General features: G+C 41.9%; 1 protein-coding gene across 1 annotated transcript in view; it reads right to left on the bottom strand.

The window, feature by feature from the left end:
• Window positions 1–13,748, bottom strand: part of LOC125904251 (phosphatidylinositol 4-kinase beta-like) — a 60,407-nt gene extending 46,659 nt beyond the window's left edge. Inside the window, exons 1-3 of the mRNA XM_049601539.1 lie at window positions 13,508–13,748; window positions 2,274–2,769; window positions 466–1,034 (exon numbers count right to left, since the gene is read on the bottom strand). Of these exons, the coding sequence (XP_049457496.1) occupies window positions 466–1,034; window positions 2,274–2,754 (1,050 nt within the window). The 5' untranslated portion in view covers window positions 2,755–2,769; window positions 13,508–13,748. The remainder of the gene's footprint in view (window positions 1–465; window positions 1,035–2,273; window positions 2,770–13,507) is intronic.
• Between the last annotated feature and the right edge of the window lie 7,169 nt (window positions 13,749–20,917).

Here is a 20,917-nt window from a genome sequence, read left to right as displayed (position 1 = left end):
CTACTGATACCTGTCAGTTGAGCTGTTATTAAAGGTGGCATTGCATTCTATGGCCCAAGCACTATTTTCCTCGACATGGGTGAGAATGCTAAAGCATCACAATGTTTGACACCTGACCACCAGTAGCTTCCCTCTCAGGTCTAGCCTGACGGTGGAGGCATGACTTTGTGAGTCTGGGCAAAGTTGCAAAGTATCATGGAGGCATTGATAAACAGTAAAGAGATGGATGGGATTTAGCTCTGAACACACTTATCCAAGTGTTCCATAGCTTTGTTAATAAACTAACACCCTGAGTTGATACAAAGATTAGCTAGCTAACAAGCTTCATGTGATTTCTATACAAAATCATTTAAATGGATCCTTGGTGAAATGATCCATACATAGAACCAGACAGAAATAAATGATGCCTTCTGTTGAGACCTTAAAACCTCTGTTGTTTTCTAAACCAGGTGCCTGGGGACTCACCAGGTACGGTCTGATGGCGTCTCCCACCTCGGTGTCCATGTGCACATACATGTTGAGCAACTGCGGCAGGTAGAAGTCCACCTCGCTGTCGGGGAAGCTGAAGAGGCGGTTTCCAATGTACGCCTGCACCCCTGGCTCCTTTGACTTGTACAGGTAGGAGATTGCCATGGAAACATCAAACAGCTTGGACTGGAACAGGCGCAGCAGCCACGACTGTTTAGATGATGATGATGATGATGCCGACAGCAGTGAGGAGGACTCTGGCCGTGCTGCAGGAGGTGGGTCTTGCTGGTAGGTATCGCCTTGTTTACCCCCATCCTTCCCACAACTCCCCTCCACCTCTTCCTCCTCTTCCTCCTCTTTGATGGAGCTGGTGTCCGGGCTGATGTGCCACTGTGGGCTGGAGCACTCTGTTGAGTCTGTGTAATGTTGTTGTTGTTGTTGTTGTTGATCGTCCTGTTGTTGTTGTTTGTTGTCAACTTGTTGCTGTTCAGGCACTTCTCTGTTTTGCAACTTGACCTTGAGAAGGACTTCCTGGCAAGCCTTCAGAGCAACTTCTGGGTCGATCACTGGAGGCAGAAATCAAGAAGAGGTCAGACTGATCGTAACCATAACATCTGTAAAACCTGAAAGAAAAACTTAGAAACTGCAAACAACAAATAAATGACTCAGCTGTTACAGCTGCTACAAAAATTTGAAAAAAGACTGAATCTGTGGCACTTTTCCTTTAATGTCTTCCTGAGAATCACCACCTCACAGAGTGGAAGGGTTTCGTGTCCCTGTGGTCCTGGGAGCTGTGCTGTCTTGAGGCCCATTTCCACTGAAGAAGTTCCTGTTACTATTTGGGGGGCAGGAACTTTACAGGAACGTCCTCTCGCTCAGCCCTCTCAACCGCCATGTCTCCACTGAGAGGGCGGAGTAGGAAGATTCCTGTAAAGTTACCGGGCTCTGGATGTGACGTAATCGTTGCGCGACCATTTCGACCGGGGCAACGCGGCTATTTTGTCACTTTCTATTGACGTCACATTCTGCCTTGAGTATATATACTCTGTCCTTCGGGGTGGTTCCTGCAGTGGAGACACGCACCAATGGCCCCAGCCCCGTAAAATTACCCCGAAGTTCCTGCGGTGGAAACGGGCCTTAGGTCCCCCAAGACATATTGGTCCCAGTTGAGGGGCCAGACTAAAAGGTGTGGTCACACTGCACTTCTCACAAATATTCAATCTGTTTCCTAATGCCTACTGAATGTGCAGTCAAGGATGGCTTTCCTGGTGTAATCTCCAGCTAGTTTGTGATCACTCAGTATTAATTTAAACAAAACTAGATACAACTGGGCTCACCTCTGTGCAGAGTACCAATCTGGTACCAAACTTCTGGATCAGGACTAAGTGGATTTTTCAAAATACATTGTGTGCATAAGCTAGGCTAGCAGTTTGACCCTGCTTTCAGTGTTTGTGCTAAGTTAGACTAACAGTTTCCCCAGTTTCCAGTCTTTGTGCTAAGCTAGGCTAACAGTTTTTCCCTGCTTCTAGTCTTTGTGCTAAGCTAGGCTAACAGTCCCCTGCTTCTATTCTTCATGCTAAGCTAGGCTAACAGTCCCGTTTCTAGTCTTTGTGCTAAGCTAGGCTAACAGTCCCCTGCTTCTAGTCTTCGTGCTAAGCTAGGCTAACAGTCCCCTGTTTCTAGTCTTTGTGCTAAGCTAAGCTAATAGTTCCCCCCTGCTCCTACTCCTTGTGCTCAGAATCAGCTGAATCATTCGTGTGGTCTCAACAATACATCAATGACAAAATATTATGGGGTTCTGTTACCTTGGTCGACCCCCAGGTCCATCTCCATGGCATCCTCTGAGATGACGTCCAGCGGGGGGCTGGGGCCTCGCGGGTCGCCGGCACTCGACATGCCACTGCTGCCGATGCCCTCACTGGCACTGCTGCCGAGGCTGCCAGTGCTGCCGATGCTCCCGCTGGGGCTGGAGCTGCGGGGGCTGGCGCTGGGGGAGGAAGGCTGCTCGCTGTGGGAAGGTGGGGGCAGCTGCAGCTGGGGGCGGGGGTGATGATGATGATGATGGTGGTGGTGGTGGTGGTGGTGGACTGGGCAGTCAGAGGAGCTTTCAGAGCATGAGGAAGATGATGAAGAAGAGGAGGTAGAGGAGGCGCTGGAGGGGGAGGACGGGCAGGAGAAGGTGGTGGGGGAAGTGGAGGAGGCAGGTGGAAGAGGTGGTACTGAGTGGGAGGGGCTAAGGTGGAGCGGACGCAGAGCCGGGGACAAGGAGACCTCTGTGTCGGCCATTTTGGAGGAGCAGGCCTACAAAGAGAGAGAGAAAGAGAAAATGTTGTCTCTGTGAACTGATGCAGGTTCTGTACTCTGTAAATGTTTCCTGAAATGTTGAACTGTTCCTGTTAAGATTCTCCACTCTGATATTTGTTTAGAAATCCTAAGCAGGTCTGGAAACAGCTACACAAACATCATTTAAAGAGCGTATGTGTCGTGTCTGCAGTAGCTGAGATGAACCATGGTGTGTTTACATGATAGTGTCACTTTGTTTGCCTCCCTCCCACACATCGTTGTGAGTCTGTATGTGTGTGCTAAGTAATGTCCTCCTGCTGCACACCAACCTGTCACCTGAATAACAGTCTGCATCAGAACCATGATCTATATACACAAACAACCCAGTAGCCTTGATATTTTATTATTTATCTTTTCTTGAAGTCGTGAACGAGGCTCATTACGTCTGCAGCAACACGCTGAGAGAAGGGAAACCTCCTGTTGTGTTTGTGTCATCAGAGTGAGTGACGCAGATGACTGGGATCATCACTGTGAGGAGGAGGAGGAGGAGTCTGATTTTGTTTCTATTTCTTTTTCTATCAGTATCCTCCTCTCCTTCTCACAGACTCTGTGTTTTTCTGGTTTCACTTCCAGCAACTGATCCAGTTTCTGTCTGACCTCCTGACACTGAAATCTGTTTCCATGACAAATCTTTGAAAAAAGATTAACCGTTTCTGTGACTATGCCTCTTCCTGCATCTCTCCATCCAAATACAGTTAATAGAGTAACACTCATTGCTTTGTTACTGTTACATAAAAACTGAACCTTACATAAGAGACAGTTCCCCCTGCTTCTAGTCTTTGTGCTAAGCTAGGCTAACAGTCCACCCTGTTTCTAGTCTTTGTGCTAACTAGGCTAACAGTTCCCCCCTACTTCCAGTCTTTGTGCTAAGCTAGGCTAACAGTCCCCCGTTTCCAGTCTTTGTGCCAACTAGGCTAACAGTTCCCCTGTTTCCAGTCTTTGTGCTAAGCTAAGCTAACAGTTCCCCTCGTTTCCTGTCTTTGTGCTAAGTCAGGCTAACAGTTCCCCCCTGCTTCCAGTCTTCGTGCTAAGATAGACTAACAGTTTCCCCCATTCCCTGTCTTTGTGCTAAGCTAGGCTAACAGTTCTCCCTGCTTCTAGTCTTTGAGCTAAGCTACGATAACAGGTTCTCCTCCTTACAGTCATTGTGCAAAGCTAAGCTGGCAGTTTCACCCTGCTTCCAGTGTTTGTGCTAAGCTAGGCTAGCAGATTTCCCCTGCTTCCAGTGTCTGTGCTATGCTAGGCTAACAGTTCCCCCAATTTCTTGTCTTTGTGCTAAGTTAGACTAATAGTTCCCCCTACTTCCAGCCTTTGTGCTGAGTTAGGCTAAGGGGTCCCCCTGCTTCCAGTCTCTGTGCTAAGTTAGGCTTACAGTTCCCCTGTTAAAGCTAACAGTTTCACCCTGATTCCGGTCTTTGTGCTAAGCTAGGCTAACATTCCCCCTACTTCCAGTCTTTGTGCTAAGCTAGGCTAACAGATTCCCCTGCTTTCAATCTTTGTGCTAAGCTAGGCTAACAGTTCCCCCTGCTTCTAGTCTTTGAGCTAAGCTAGGATAACAGGTCCTCCTGCTTCCAGTCTTTGTGCTAAGCTAAGCTAGTGGTGTCACCCTGCTTCCAGTGTCTGTGCTATGCCATGCTAACAGTTTCCCACTGCTTTCCAGTCTTTGTGGTAAGTTAGGCTAACAGTTTCCCCCCGCTTTCCAGTCTTCGTGCTAAATAAGCTAACAGTTTCCTCTATTTCCTGTCTCTGTGCTAAGCTAGGCTAGCAGTTTCCCCATGACCAGTGTTAGTGCTAAGTCAGGCTGACATTTCCCCCCCTGCTTACAGTTTTGTGCTAAAATAGGCTAACTTTTGCAGTAAATTTAGAAGCATAGAAGTTTAAAGTAGCATAAAATAGAAATACTCAAATACAGTACAAGTACCCTGAAATTGTCCCACAGTACAGTACTGGAGTAAATGTACTTCTTCACTGCCGGTGTATTAATATGAAACTTAAAAAAAAATTGACTTCAGATCACAAATCTGTGTCCTTGTAATGACATCACCGTCAGCTTAATTTGATCTGATCACACACAGCTTAGCATGATGTCATCACATGTGTGTGAGTGTGTATGATGGTTTCCAGATGTGAGGCGTGGGTGGAGGCAGCTTTACTCTCTCTCTGTACACACGCACAGACAGACACACAGACACACACACAGACACACACACACACACACACACTTACTGTAGTATTTAAAAGCACTGTTTGTAGCTCTGAAGAAAGATAGATGTTTATGTTGATACAGATAATTTCACATTATTTTGAATGCAGGACTTTTCCTCACAACTGATTATTCCTGCACTGTGGTATTGTTATTTTTACACAAGTGAAATATACGTGAGTACTTCTTCTACCTCTGATGACTTGTTTGACCTTTGACCTGCTGACTGCTGATTGGTTGTCTTGTTAATCACACTGATAATCAGCAGAAACAGAAGTCAATAAAACAAAACAGAAAACAATCAGCTGGTGGGGAGAAAATATTAAACCTTCGGCACAGTTTTATAAACTCTGGAACAAACAGAGTCACAGGAAGTGATCTAATTTCATTTCAGCTGGTCTTTACATTTGTAAATATATATAAATATAAAAAATAAAGGAAAGGGATATTAAACCAGCTCAGTCTTAGATGCTTGGTGACACAGACACATGTTGAGACTCAGATAGATAGAAAGATAGAGTACTGATGTTTTTTCCCTTTGTTTCTATCTATCTATCTATCTATCTATCTATCTATCTATCTATCTATCTATCTATCTATCTATCTATCTTTAAAACTCTCCAGCTAATTCAGAATGCAGCAGCACGTATACTAACAGGAACTAAGAGGCGAGAACACATTTCTCCTGTTTTAGCTTCTCTGCACTGGCTCCCTGTAAAATCCAGAATTCAATATAAAATCCTACTCCTAACTTATAAAGCTCTAAATGGTCAAGCTCCGTCATATCTTAGAGAGCTCATAGTGCCTTATTATCCCACCAGAACACTGCGCTCGGAGAATGCAGGGTTACTCGTGGTCCCTGCAGTCTCCAAAAGTAGATCAGGAGCCAGAGCCTTCAGCTATCAGGCGCCTCTCCTGTGGAATCATCTTCCTGTTACCGTCTGGGCTGCCGTTTCCAAAACGTTGCACTCTGGAACCCGTTTTCAAATCGTTGCGTTTTCAGGCACCCAAAACGCCGCTGTCGTGTAAACGATCGGCCAAAACGCAACTGAAGTTTACCGTTTTCAGTTGAAATCGTTGTCGTATAAACGGGGCCTTTGTGCTCCACTGTCCCACAGGTTAACTCATATCGCAGCGGTGCCTGGACAGCGTGACGTGCGTGGTTGTGCTGCTGCCGTGGTCCTGCCTGATGCCTCCTGCTGCTGCTGTTATCATTAGTCATACTTCTGCTGTTATTATACCCATATGATTATTGTCACATATGTATACTATCAGATGTTAATATATACTTTCAAGTTATTGTACCACAATAGCCGTAATTATTATAATAATATTATTACTTTCATTAATGTTGTTGTAAGCTACTGTCATTACCGTCTGTCCTGCATCTCTCACTGTCTCTGTCTCTCTCTCTGTCTCATTGTGACATACGGATTATTGTTAATTTATCATGTTGATCTGTTCTGCACGACATCTATTGCACGTCTGTCCATCCTTGAAGAGCGATACCTCCTCAGTTACTCTTCCTGAGGTTTCTACCGTTTGTCCCCCCCCGTTAAAGGGTTTTTTTGGGGGAGTTTTTCCTTATCCTCTGCGAGGGTCCAAAGGACAGAGGGATGTCGTATGCTGTAAAGTCCTGTGAGGCAAACTGTGATTTGTGATGTTGGGCTTTATAACTACGATAGACAGATAGATAGATAGATCTATCTATCTATCCATCCATGCCTACACATGACATGTGTGGGCATGACATCATAATCAGCATCCTCCACACTGAATGACTCACTACACACACACACACACACACACACACACACACACACACACAAAGTAGAAGTAGTGTGATATGTTGTGTCATCTTCACTCTAATTGATTTATTTAAAGCCTTGCTTGTTTATTTAGAGAAGTCTGATCAAGCGTCCTCAAGTCATGTCACTCAAGTCAGTGACAGCAACACGTTTTGGTTTGCAAATAAGCCACACCTAGTACAGAATGTGTTATATTGTATTATTATTACTATACTATATTCATTATTGTTGGTATTATCATTATCATCATCAGTAGTAGTAGTAGTGGAATTAATGGTAGTGGATAGGGGTGGGAATCACCAGAGGCTTCACATATTCACATAAAAAAAGAAAGAAATCGAGATCTGAGGACATGCCGTGACAGATGGGGCCAATGAGAACATTGTTGTAGCCTGGAGACCGACAGATCAACACAGATACGTCCGTTTGAACAACAGTAAGATGCAAACAAAAACGCACAAGGAACAATAGCTGGCGTCACTGTTCCCCACTAAAGGGTTTTTTTGGGGGAGTTTTTCCTTATCTGCTGCGAGGGTCATAAGGACAGAGGGATGTCGTATGCTGTAAAGCTCTCTGAGGCAAATTGTGATTTGTGATATTGGGCTTTATAGATAAAATTGAATTGAATTGAATATTATCAAAATATGTAAGTCACACTACAATATTATATTGTGTGTGTATATATATATATATATATAGATATATATATAAAAATATATATATACAGTACAGGCCAAAAGTTTGGACACACCTTCTCATTCAATGCGTTTTCTTTATTTTCATGACTATTTACATTGTAGATTCTCACTGAAGGCATCAAAACTATGAATGAACACATGTGGAGTTATGTACTTAACAAAAAAAGGTGAAATAACTGAAAACATGTTTTATATTCTAGTTTCTTCAAAATAGCCACCCTTTGCTCTGATTACTGCTTTGCACACTCTTGGCATTCTCTCCATGAGCTTCAAGAGGTAGTCACCTGAAATGGTTTTCCAACAGTCTTGAAGGAGTTTCCAGAGGTGTTTAGCACTTGTTGGCCCCTTTGCCTTCACTCTGCGGTCCAGCTCACCCCAAACCATCTCGATTGGGTTCAGGTCCGGTGACTGTGGAGGCCAGGTCATCTGCCGCAGCACTCCATCACTCTCCTTCTTGGTCAAATAGCCCTTACACAGCCTGGAGGTGTGTTTGAGGTTGTCCTGTTGAAAATAAATGATCGTCCAACTAAACGCAAACCGGATGGGATGGCATGTCGCTGCAGGATGCTGTAGGTAGCCATGCTGGTTCAGTGTGCCTTCAATTTTGAATAAATCCCCAACAGTGTCACCAGCAAACACACCCCACACCATCACACCTCCTCCTCCATGCTTCACAGTGCCAGGCATGTGGAATCCATCCGTTCACCTTTTCTGCGTCTCACAAAGACACGGCGGTTGGAACCAAAGATCTCAAATTTGGACTCATCAGACCAAAGCACAGATTTCCACTGGTCTAATGTCCATTCCTTGTGTTTCTTGGCCCAAACAAATCTCTTCTGCTTGTTGCCTCTCCTTAGCAGTGGTTTCCTAGCAGCTATTTGACCATGAAGGCCTGATTCGCAGTCTCCTCTTAACAGTTGTTCTAGAGATGGGTCTGCTGCTAGAACTCTGTGTGGCATTCATCTGGTCTCTGATCTGAGCTGCTGTTAACTTGCGATTTCTGAGGCTGGTGACTCGGATGAACTTATCCTCAGAAGCAGAGGTGACTCTTGGTCTTCCTTTCCTGGGTCGGTCCTCATGTGTGCCAGTTTCGTTGTAGCGCTTGATGGTTTTTGCGACTCCACTTGGGGACACATTTAAAGTCTTTGCAATTTTCCGGACTGACTGACCTTCATTTCTTAAAGTAATGATGGTCACTCGTTTTTCTTTAGTTAGCTGATTGGTTCTTGCCATAATATGAATTTTAACAGTTGTCCAATAGGGCTGTCGGCTGTGTATTAACCTGACTTCTGCACAACACAACTGATGGTCCCAACCCCATTGATAAAGCTAGAAATTCCACTAATTAACCCTGATAAGGCACACCTGTGAAGTGGAAACCATTTCAGGTGACTACCTCTTGAAGCTCATGGAGAGAATGCCAAGAGTGTGCAAAGCAGTAATCAGAGCAAAGGGTGGCTATTTTGAAGAAACTAGAATATAAAACATGTTTTCAGTTATTTCACCTTTTTTTGTTAAGTACATAACTTCACATGTGTTCATTCATAGTTTTGATGCCTTCAGTGAGAATCTACAATGTAAATAGTCATGAAAATAAAGAAAACGCATTGAATGAGAAGGTGTGTCCAAACTTTTGGCCTGTACTGTATATATAGCTAAACGTTTTACAACTACGGTACTTGGATACAAATATGATGGTGTCGAGTCTGACGCCCATCGCAGACATTGTCTGTCCACAACAAAAGCTTCCTCGGGATGACAATGGCTATCACATCACTGGATATAACGTTACTGGGACTAAAAATCTACAGAAGCGCTACCACTTAATGTAACGTTACAGCACTGTGGTGAGGCCAGCAGGTCGACAGTGACTTCAGAGATGGTGAGAGACGTGTTTCATTAAGATGCTCTGGTAAGAATTGTTCATATACCTCTATCTGACTTGACTATCTTTTATTGTTTTTATGGCTAAAATGTTTTAGTGAAAGGGAACTTCAGTTTGTGAAGGAATACTGCATGCTGCGCGCCGTTTTAAAACCTGGCCAAAAATAATGGAGTAATGCACCGTTTGGTAACGGTAACTGAGTTACTGAATTTAAAAACTAACGCATTAGAGTATTAGTTACTGCCAAAACTAACGATGTTACTGTAACGCGTTACTAATAACTAATAATGTTACTAATAACGCGTTACTGCCCAACACTGGTACTTATATATATTTGTCTGAACTTGTCTTATCTGTACTTATCTGTACTTATTAGGGGTTCAAGCTTGAAGGATATGACTGGAAGTTGTGTGCAAATGGTGCTCAAAATACAAAAATGCCAATAGGCCAGATGGGGGTGCTATAATTAAGGTCAAAGAAAATTTGGATTTGAGAGGCCATCCCCCTTGCATCGTATGTCAACTCAAAACTCTTGGTCAGGTGAAGGAATTCTACGAAAACCTAAAGACCCCTCAAGGTCCGCCCACGAGACTGTCCACCATATTGAATTTTCTGAAAAACACCATTTTTACATCTCCTCCTAAGGCGTAGGTCAGATTTGCACCAAACCTTATGTCGAGCATCATGGGATGGAGCTTTACAAAAGTTGCCAAAGACTTTTTGATATGTCATTGCGTTTTGATGATATTGTTCAATGAACTTTAGAGGGGGGTTACTCCTTGACCGTTGAGTCTAGACTTGCACCGATTACAAAATGATTTCCGATTGGCAGAGTGTTTGGATGGCCGAGTCCGATTTCATTTTTTTCAAACCACTTTACAGCACACAAGATATTGCAATGTTTTTTATCTTTGCATTTTAACCAAGATAGAACCAGCTTTTCAATAACCATCTCAAACAAACAAACAAAAACAGTGACACAGGTTAAGAAACATTTTCCTTTTTGCTCAAATATAACTTCAGGTACAGTATTAAAATAAATAAGTAAAAAAGGCATACATGAATAAAAACATGGATAAATAAAATAATAATTCTTGGAGTATAGCATATATAGGTAATTTCTTGAATAGAAAAAAAAGTAAAAATATCTCCTGTGGAAAATTCACACAGGTTTTCAGGACACGCCCGCCAGTAAGCGTGCGGACACATGAATCTTCAGCACACGGATTCACAGTGCAAAGCGGACAATTAACAATCTTCTCCTTCTCGCTTTTGATGTGTGTGCGTGAATGATGAAGGTAAGAAGCCGCCCATGTTTCACTTCCTCACATCGCCCAAGCCGTGAGTTGCACATGTGCGTGTGTGTGCGCTGCTGATGTTACACGATGTCAATCATGCTGCGAGCCGGGAATTTGACCGGCATTTTAAATCGGCATATTTTAGACTGACCGGCCGGTCGCAGCTCATGGCCAATCGCGTGAAAACCAGCCCGATTCTGAGCACTGCTGATAAATCGGTGCAAGTCTAGCTGAGTCAATTGTCACAAACTTGTAGGAAATGACTTGTAGATTATTTTACTAATGAAATATTATGTTTTACTCTAGTTCTCATCACACATCTCATGTTATTTTGAGCTGCAGTGATGGAATCAGAGTGTACTGTAAAAGTAGCACCACTGTGCATCATGTGTTTAGTGTTGTAAATGATCTCTGTGCTTGTTAGAAGCTCGGTTTTAAAAACGTTGGAAATAAAACCCTTGGAACAATTAAATGATTCTACTGACCTATAACAGCATGCAGGCTCCTCTCTTTTACCTGTCACTCCAGACCTTCATTCATGGATACTTTTTTCTTCAGTGATCTGATTGGTCAGAGGTCGGGGTGTTGACAGGTTGTGATAGGATACTCTGAAGTTAACCTGCTCCGGAGCAGCTTAACTGTTCAGCCTAAGTTGCCACTGTGATTTATTCTGGTAAAAAGAGAACCAGCTTTGTAGTACTGAAAACCCTGAGAGTTAACCCCGAAGTTACCTCGCTAACTCCAAATCCTGCTTCATAGTACAGGCCTCTGATCTCACTTATCATCATCATCTCCTTCATTTTATTTCATACTGACAAACTTCTCTTTATATTATTATTATTATTATTGTTGTTATCATTATTATCATCATTATTATTGCGGATTTGTTTACACATTAAACACTGATGCACTGAAGTACTATACAAATATTATATACAAATACAAGTAGTGTGTACAAGCAAGTAAGTACTGACTGATGGGTGAGTGTGTGACATACAATTAAGGGCAAAGTGGGAGGTTTATCACCACAATGTAACAGCTGATTGAAACACACACACACACACACACACACACACACACACACACACACACACACACTTTTTTGGATCATATTATTGATTGTATGTAAGAAGGTCAGAGGGGTAGAAGGGAAAAATCATGAGGTCATATCTTTTGAATTTTGGAAGATTTTAGCAATCTGTGGGAGTTCACATTCTACTGTTACACACTGGTGCGTACTTTACAGGCTGACCCAGAGGTTTTAAACTCTGTTTATACTTAAATTTAACTCTTTTTTAAAATGAGAAAAGAAAATAAAGCATTTAAATTTTAATATTTCTCCTCTTCTGAGAGTCTGGAGGAGATCTGAGTTTAAATTAAAAAGGTAAAGACAATCAAAAGTATGAAAACAAAAACATTTTCTGATGTCGGTTGTGGTGGATGACATACTATAATACTACAATGTAAACAAATACTGTAGTATTGAGAGCTTGCAATTATACAGGAAAACTAAAAGGGAATTACAAAGATAATGCAGGAGACAAAATACTGCACAAAGTTTAATGACGACCCCTTCTAATCATTGGTGGGTAAAAAATATATGTGGCTGTAAGAGTATTATACTAGCATTATAGGAGTGTTGTACTACTGCTATATAAGTATACACATATATATATATATATATATATATATATATATATATATATATATATATACACACACATAGTATTACAGGTTTGTTATACAAGTATCATAGGGACATTGTACAAGTATTATAGGAGTATCGTACAAGTATTATAGAAGTATTGTGCAAGTATTGCTGGAGTATTGTGCAGGTTTTATAAGAGTACTGTACAGGTAATATGGGAATATCATGTCAGTATTGTCGGAGTGGGCTATTGTACAAGTCTTATAGGAAAACTGCACAAGTATTACACGAGTATTTGATTACAGGAGCATGACACAATTATAAAAGGGTGATCAGGAGAATAATATTATATTATATGAGTATTGTATGGTATTAAAGGAATTTATATAAGTATTACAGGTATATAATACAAGTATTACATGAGTATTGTACTAGTATTATTCTAGCATTGTGGGGGCATTATACTACTATGATAGGATTATTGTCCAAGCATTATTTAAGTATTGTAGAATATTATAGGATTCTTGTACAGGTTTTAAAGGAGTACTGTACAGACACTATAGAAGTATTATAATAATAATAATAATATGCTTTATTTGTAAAGCACCTTTCCAAACAAAGTTACAAGGTGCTTTACAACAGCAGAATAAAAAGGCAGAATCCAATAAAATAAGGAGAAGTATTATGAGAGTATTATTCAGGACTGCAATGGCAGTCTTTTATATTTATATTAATATCTAGAAAACATTAAGGATATAAAACAATACCACAAATACACGAAAAATACTGCACATGAAGTAATTTAAAATCTAGATCTTAATACTGTGGTAGTAGCACAGAAATACTCCAACAGATAAGGGGCTGAACTCTCAGTATCAGTGAGTATTACGGACATATTTAAGAGTATATTCGCAGGCAGCAGCAGGAGGAGCAGCAGATGGAAGAGGAGGAGGAGCAGAGCCGCTCCCTCCTGATGAAAACAAGCTAGAGGAAGACGGAGGAGAGCCGGGCTACAGAGGGCCCGCAGCCCGGGGACTGAACACCGGGACACACGGACAATACCGGCGGTTAACGGCCTGGTCGAAACGAACCGAAACATCGAGAGGAAGAAAAGTAACACCAAAAATAAAACGCAGCTGCAGAGGATGAGACCTACCCGAGCACTGAGGCGTCTTCACTCCAGTCTAAATGTGCCGAGACTCGGGCTTTGATCCGTTTCCGTTCCGGGAGTTTCCGGGTTGAATCGAGGTCTTTGATCCAGGGTTTAGTTCGGGTCTTTAGTCCGAGTATTAGTCCAGGTTTTCAGATTCTGTAGAGGTCCATCTGATCGGGGATTTATAGCCTGGCTCTGTACGGATCCGCTCGACTCTGCTTGCTTTAAAGCAGCAGTGACGCAACATCCGTAAAGACAGACGCAGTTCTAAGTAACGACACATCCGGTTAATACTTTCACAATAAAAGTTTATTTGCGAGAAGGGACCATATGGAAGGACAGTGCAAATGATGATTAGTACTGTACATACGTATGAAAATAAGTTTGTCTCAGTATTATTTTTGTGAAGAAATCAACAACCCATGTGTAAATGTGTAATCTGTAAATATGAAACACCTTCCACAATTACCAAAAAAAGATGAGTAAATTTGCAAAAACATGAAACAGATCTGCAAGTACACAAACACATTAAAAAACAGAAACACATCAAGGAAGCACTTAAAACCCGTGGCCAGACCAACTGGACCTTTGCAAAACCTCTTAAAGACCCAGAGCAGACAGAGAGGAAGGGACACAAAAACAAAACAATATTGTCATTCCGTAGGTTGCAGGAGTATCTGAGAACCTCAGGCAGATTTTCAACAAACACCACATCCTTGTGCACTTTAAACCCAGTAACTCACTGAGAAAGAAAGCTGTCCACCCCAAGGACAAAACACACAGACATAAGCAGAGTAATGTAGTGTATGCAGTTCAGTGCAGCCAGAAATGCACAGATTTATACTAAACAAAACAACCACTCCATAAGCGTATGGCACAGCACAGGAGAGCCAGCTCCTCAGGTCAAGACTCAGCTGTCCACCTACATCTACAGGAGAAGGGACACTCCTTTGAGGACAGCAATGTGCACATCTTGGCCAGGGAAGAAAGATGGTTTGAAAGAGACGTTAACGAATCCAACTACTTCAAACTGGAACGACCACCCTTAAACCACTTATCACCCACCTATAATGCAGTCTTGGGATCCCGTCCCAGACGACTTCACACCCATTCACCCCTGGTCCCACCTGACCCTAACGACTCACATGGTGACCTTAATGACTCTGAAACTAAGAGCTCACATGTGACCCCAGATGTTCCTGTACACTATCCCAGCCACTTCGTTTTGCCATGTACGCTGATCCTGCCTGCATTTTACACCCTGCCACCATGTGCTGGATCATCTCAGGGGCATTTTTGCACAGCCTGCACCTTGGGTCTGATCTGCTGTGGTAGACCCTGGCCTCTGTGGCTTTTATGCATAGGGCCTGTTCTTGTGCTGTGATGATTAGTGCCTCTGTGCTGTCTGTCAGTCCAGCATTCTCCAGCCACTGGTAGGTCTTCTTGATATCAGCCACTTCCTATATTTGACGGTGGTATGCACCATGCATGGCTTGTCCCTCCATGTTGTTTGCTCCACCACTACTTTGCCCTCATCCAGTTTCTGTTGGAGGCATTCACTTACCAGCTCATCCTTTGGGGCCATCTTCTTGATGTACTCCTGGATTTTGGATGTTTCATCCTGGATAGTGGCTCTGACGTTCACTAGTCCTCAGCCTCCCTCTTTCCGCTTAGTGTATAGTCTCAGGGTGCTGGACTTGGGGTGGAACCCTCCATGCATGGTGAGGAGCGTTCTTGTCTTGATATCTGTGGCTTCTATCTCCTCCTTTGGCCAGCTTATGATCCCAGCTGGGTATCTGATGACTGGCAGTGTGTACATGTTGATGGTTCTAACCTTGTTCTGACCATTCAGCTGACTTCTCAGGATTTGCTGTGCTTTTTGGAGGTATTTGGTTGTGGTCGACTTCCTTGTGGCCTCTTCATGATTTCCATTAGCCTGCGGGATCCCAAGGCACTTGTAGCTGTCCTGGATATCTCATAAGTTGCTCTCTGCTAGGTCAACTCCCTCAGTTCTGATCATCTTGTCTCTCTTTGATACCAACCAGCCACACTTGCCTAATCCGAATGACATCCCTATGTCCTTGCTGTAGATCCTGGTGGTGTGGATCAGTGAGTCAATTTCTCACTAATTCTTGGTGTACAGCTTGATGTCATCCACGTAGAGCAGGTGGCTGATTGTTACCTCACTTCGGAATTGGTATCCATAGCCAGTCTTCTTGACGATCTGACTGAGGGGATTCAGGCCTATGCAGAACAGCAGTGTTGACAGTGCATCAACTTGGTATATGCCTCATTCGATGTTGACTTGCGCAATTTTTATTTTATTTATTTGTTTATTTTTAAAAATGGGACAGAACATATTAATGAACATTAACAATGTAAATATGTAAGAGATTGTAGCCAAGCGGCTAATTTCCATCCCTTGTCCCATTGGCAGGTAGGAAAGAGAAGAGAGAAAGGGAAGGACATCAAAGCAAGTAGAAGTTTTACAGAGGAGAATAAGGCATGGCATAACAACAACAAGACATAATAATGACAGAGCTGACAGTGTAGCTGAGCTGGGGACAACATTATATAGTTAGTGAAATTCTATTGCACCAATGCCCGTACAGTTATAAAGTGCATGTGCTGAAAATTCATATTAGGAAGTCCATAAAAAAAAATCCACAAAAATTATTTTTGAAGGCAGTTTTACATCACTTCCTGTTTTAATCCAGTTTACTTGACAGAACAGCTGGTTTTGGTTCTGTTTCCGTTTGGACCAAAATATTCAGTTGTCCACACACTCGTCTCTTTATCTGAAGGATTTCCTGAACAAACACTTGATATCAAAAGAGTCCAACTCAAGATAAAGTGAAATAAACAAACATTAATTCTAAAACGGTCACATTTTTTTTCATCATGTGTGATTGCTTGGTTATTTTTATTTTTTGCTTTTCATTCAAACCTAAATCAATAAAAAATATTCTGAAATATATCCCAGTAAAATATTAGTAATTGTACACTCCATATCATGTCACAATTAACTTCCATTATGTTTTATTAAAGACTAACCTACATCACAATATATCATCTCTATGTTTCTATTAGGCTATGTCAATTATTACCTAATTACATGCATATTCAAATATTATATACACTAGGACTATTCCACAATAATATAATGCCTGTAATTGATGAAATGTGATATCAGTTTTCCGTTTTAATAATTCAAACCAGATGAAGAAATTCTGAAACTGACAACGTGAAGGAAGTGGAGACAGAGCGCCTCCCAGTGACGGACAAAGGAAATGACAGATGAGAAGAAAGGAGGGATATGAGAAGGGAGGGAAAGGGAATGTAAAATAAAGGAACAGGGGTGTGGAGATGAAGGCTGAATCCAAATGTTCGTACTTCACCACACTTACAGACTCGCAGACTTTGCAGGCGCGTTACCGTGAAGTAGTGCTTAGGGCTGTCCAAATCCACAATTCAACCAGTCCACAAGGGGACTTAAGCAGACTTTGTGCAGAGTCCCAGAGAGTCTGCTTGGGGTGCAGACTTCAGCAGACTTCACTGATTTAATAATCCACAATTCATTGCAACATGGAGGTGATGTTGTGGGTTTTTCAACTGCCGAAAAAACCTCAACATATCTTCTTCTTTCGGCTGTTCCCTTTAGGGGTCGTCACAGCCAATCATCTGCCCCCATCTAACCCTATCCTCTGCATTCTCCTCTCTCACACCAACTGACTTCACATCCTCTTTCACTGCATCCATAAATCTCCTCTTTGATCTTCCTCTAGGACTCTTGCCTGGCAGTTCCAACCTCAGCATCCTTCTATCGATATATTCACTATCCCTCCTCTGAACATGTCCAAACCATCTCAGTCTGGCCTCTCTGACCTTATCTCCAAAACATCTAACATGAGCTGTCCCTCTGATGTACTCATTCCTGATCGTGTCCATCCTCGTCACTCCCAAAGAGAACCTCAACATCTTCATCTCTGCTACCTTCAGATCTGCCTCCTGTCTTTTCCTCAGTGCCACTGTCTCTAAACCAAACGACATCGCTGGTCTCACCTCCTTCTTGCACACCTTTCCTTTTAATCTTGCTGGTACTCTTCTATCACACATCACACCTGACACTTTTCTCCACCCGATCCAACCTGCTTACACACGTTTCTTCACCTCTTTTCCACACTCTCCGTTGCTCTGGACTGTTGACTCTAAGTACTTATAATCCTCAACCTTATTTATTTCTACTCCCTATAACCTCACCGTTCCACTTGGGTCCTTCTCATTCACACACATGTATTCTGTCTTACTACGACTAACCTTCATTCCTATCCTTTCCAGGGCATACCTCCTCCACCTCTCTAGATTTTCCTCCACCAGCTCCCTGCTCTCACTACAAATCACAATGTCATCTGCAAACATCATAGTCCATGGACATTCCTGTCTAACCTCATCTGTCAACCTGTCCATCACCATAGCAAACAAGAAGGGGCTCAGAGCTGATCCTTGATGCAGTCCCACTTCCACCTTAAACTCCTCTGTCACACCTACAGCACACCTCACCACTGTCCTACAGCTCTCATACATGTCCTCCACCACTCTAACATACTTCTCTGCCACTCCAGACTTCCTCATACAATACCACGGCTCCTCTCTCAGCATCTTGTCATATACTTTCTCTAGATCTACAAAGACACAATGTAGTTCCCTCTGACCTTCTCTGTACTTCACCATCAGCATCCTCAAAGCAAATACTGCATCTGCAGTACTTTTTCTTGGCATGAAACCACAATGCTGCTCACAGATGCTCACTTCTGCTCTTAGTCTAGTTTCCACTACTCTTTCCAATAGCTTCATTGTATGGCTCATCAACTTTGTCCCTCTGTAGTTGCCACAACTCTGCACGTCTCCCTTGTTCTTAAAAATCAGCACCAGCACACTTCTCCTCCATTCCTCAGGCATCCTCTCACTGTCTAAGACCTTGTTCAAAAACATAGTCAAAAACTGCCACCTCTCCTAGACACTTCCATGCCTCCACAGGTATATCATCGGGACCAACTGCCTTGCTGCTCTTCATCCTCTTCAATGCCCTCCTCACTTCATCCTCACTAATCTCTGCTACTTCCTGCTCCACAATGGTCCCCTCTTCTGCTCTTTGTTCTCTATCATTTTCCTCATTCATCAACTCTTCGAAGTACTCTTTCCATCTTCCCATCACACTTGTGGCACCTGTCAATACATTTCCATCTCTATCCTTAATCACCCTAACCTGCTGCATGTCCTTCCCATCTCTATCTCTTTGCCTTGCCAACCTGTATAAATCAGTCTTTCCCTCCTTACTGTCCAACCTATCATACAAGTCGTCGTGCCGTATGCCCTTTTTTGGTCTTTGCCACCTCTACCTAAACTTATGAATGTGTAAAATAGTTATTGATAGTTAGGCTTATTAAAAAGTTACTTCAATTGTGTAGGCCAGAAATAAAATTCAACCACATCATGATACAGAGATACGTGGAAGTATAGGCTGTAGATGGACTAAAAATGCCTTTTATTATTGCGGCCTATCAGGCTGTGCAGTGTAATAGCCCAAAAAATTGGCCAAAAAAACAAAACAAAAACAAAAGAAGATTTCCAATGTAATTAATACCCAATTTATTGAATTATAGTCCTGTCTTATTTACAAACATTTATGTTTCTGAACGCGTGTAGCCTGTTATATAGAAATGTATTAATACATTTTTGTTTGGTCACAAAAAATGCTATACATGGGATTTATATCTTGTTATCCCCAGGAACAGATGAGTAGGCACGGTAAATCTTGTATGAATATGATTGCAGCGATAGTTGAACGTTTCCATGGCAACGGGTAAAACGGTCTCGAGGGCTGTCTATCAGCCGCTTGCAGTCTCTGCCCACACAGACTTTATGTGATAACAGTAAATACGTCACACTGCGTAAACCTGAAGTCGGCGAGGGCTCAGTCTGCAAGTCCAGAGGGTGGACATTTGGATGCAGCTGAAGGGAGAGAAAAAAAAGAAAGAGATGGAAAAGGAAGGAAAGAAAAAACAAGAAGTAACAGAAGGAAAGGAAAACAAGAAATGCTGAGAAAGAAAAAAGGAAAGAGGGAAATAAAAAAAGGGAAAAGGAAGAAAAAAGAAAAATAAAGTGGGAAATGACAGATGAAACTAAAAGGAAAGGAGAAGGAAGGCAAAAGAAAAAAGGACAGGGAAAGAAGTAAATACAAGGAAACAGTCAAGAAGTGAAGGGAAAGGAGGTGACAGGAGAAGGAAGGAACTACATGAAAGGAAATTAAAGTAAGGAAAGGAAGTGACAAAAGGAAAGGACATGAAAAGAAATAAAGACAATCAGTGAATAGAAATGAAGAGAAAGAACAAATGAAAACAAGAAGAAAAGACAGGGGAAAGAAGTAAAGAGGAAAGTAAGAGAAAGAAATATAAGAAATTGAAGAAAAACAAAAACAAGGAAATGAAGTGACAGAAGGAAGGGAAAACAAGAAAAGCTGAGAAGAGAAAAAATGAAAAAAGGGAAATAAAAAAATAAAGTGGGAAATGGCAAATGAAAAAAGGAGAGGAGGAACGCAAAGGAAAAAAGACAAGGAAAAATGTTAATAAAAGGAAAGGAAGACAAGAAGCGAAGGGAAAGGAAGTGACAGAAGGAAGAAACTACATGAAAGCAAATAAAAGTAAGGAAGGAGTTACAAAAGGAAAGAAAGCCACAGAAGGGCATGAACAGAAATGAAGACAATCAATGAAAGGAAATGAGAAAAAAGAAACTAACAAAACACAAAATGATGAAGAAAAGAAATGAAACAAAAAAGAAGTAAAGAAGAAAGTAAGAGAGGCAAAAACCAAGGAAAAGAAGGAAAGCAAAACATGGAAATGAAGCAACAGAAAGAAAGGAAAGGAAAACAAGACAAGAAAAGCAGAAGAAAATGGAAGAAAGTAAAAAAAGAGAGGGAAATATATAAAACATAAAGGAAGAGAGATTAAACTGAAAATAAAAAGAGGAGGAAGGCAAAGGAAAAGGGGACATAGAAAGGAAGGAAATGACAGAAAAGGAAAAGAAGCAAAGGGAGGAGAAGAAAAAAGGAGGAAGAAAAGGAAGTGACAGGAGAAGAAAGAAACTACAAGAAAGGAAAGAAAAGGAGGCGACAAAAGGAAGGAATGAATGAAAATAAGGAAAATGAGTGAAGGAAAAGGAAGAAAAAGAAAAAAGAAAATGACATGAAATAAAACAAAAGGAAGAAAAAGGAGGAAATAAGAGAAGGAAAAGAGGACAAGGAAGGCAAGAAAGACAAAAACAAGGAAAGGAAGCAACAGAAGTAAAAGAAGAAAGGAAAAGCAGAAAGGAGACAGAAAAGGTAGGACTGAAAGAAAAGAAGCGTCAGAAAAAGAC

Source organism: Epinephelus fuscoguttatus, linkage group LG17 (assembly GCF_011397635.1).
Source record: "Epinephelus fuscoguttatus linkage group LG17, E.fuscoguttatus.final_Chr_v1".
NCBI lineage: Eukaryota > Metazoa > Chordata > Actinopteri > Perciformes > Serranidae > Epinephelus > Epinephelus fuscoguttatus.
Note: the sequence above shows the minus strand (reverse complement) of the source record. Positions and strands in the feature narration are given on the sequence as shown.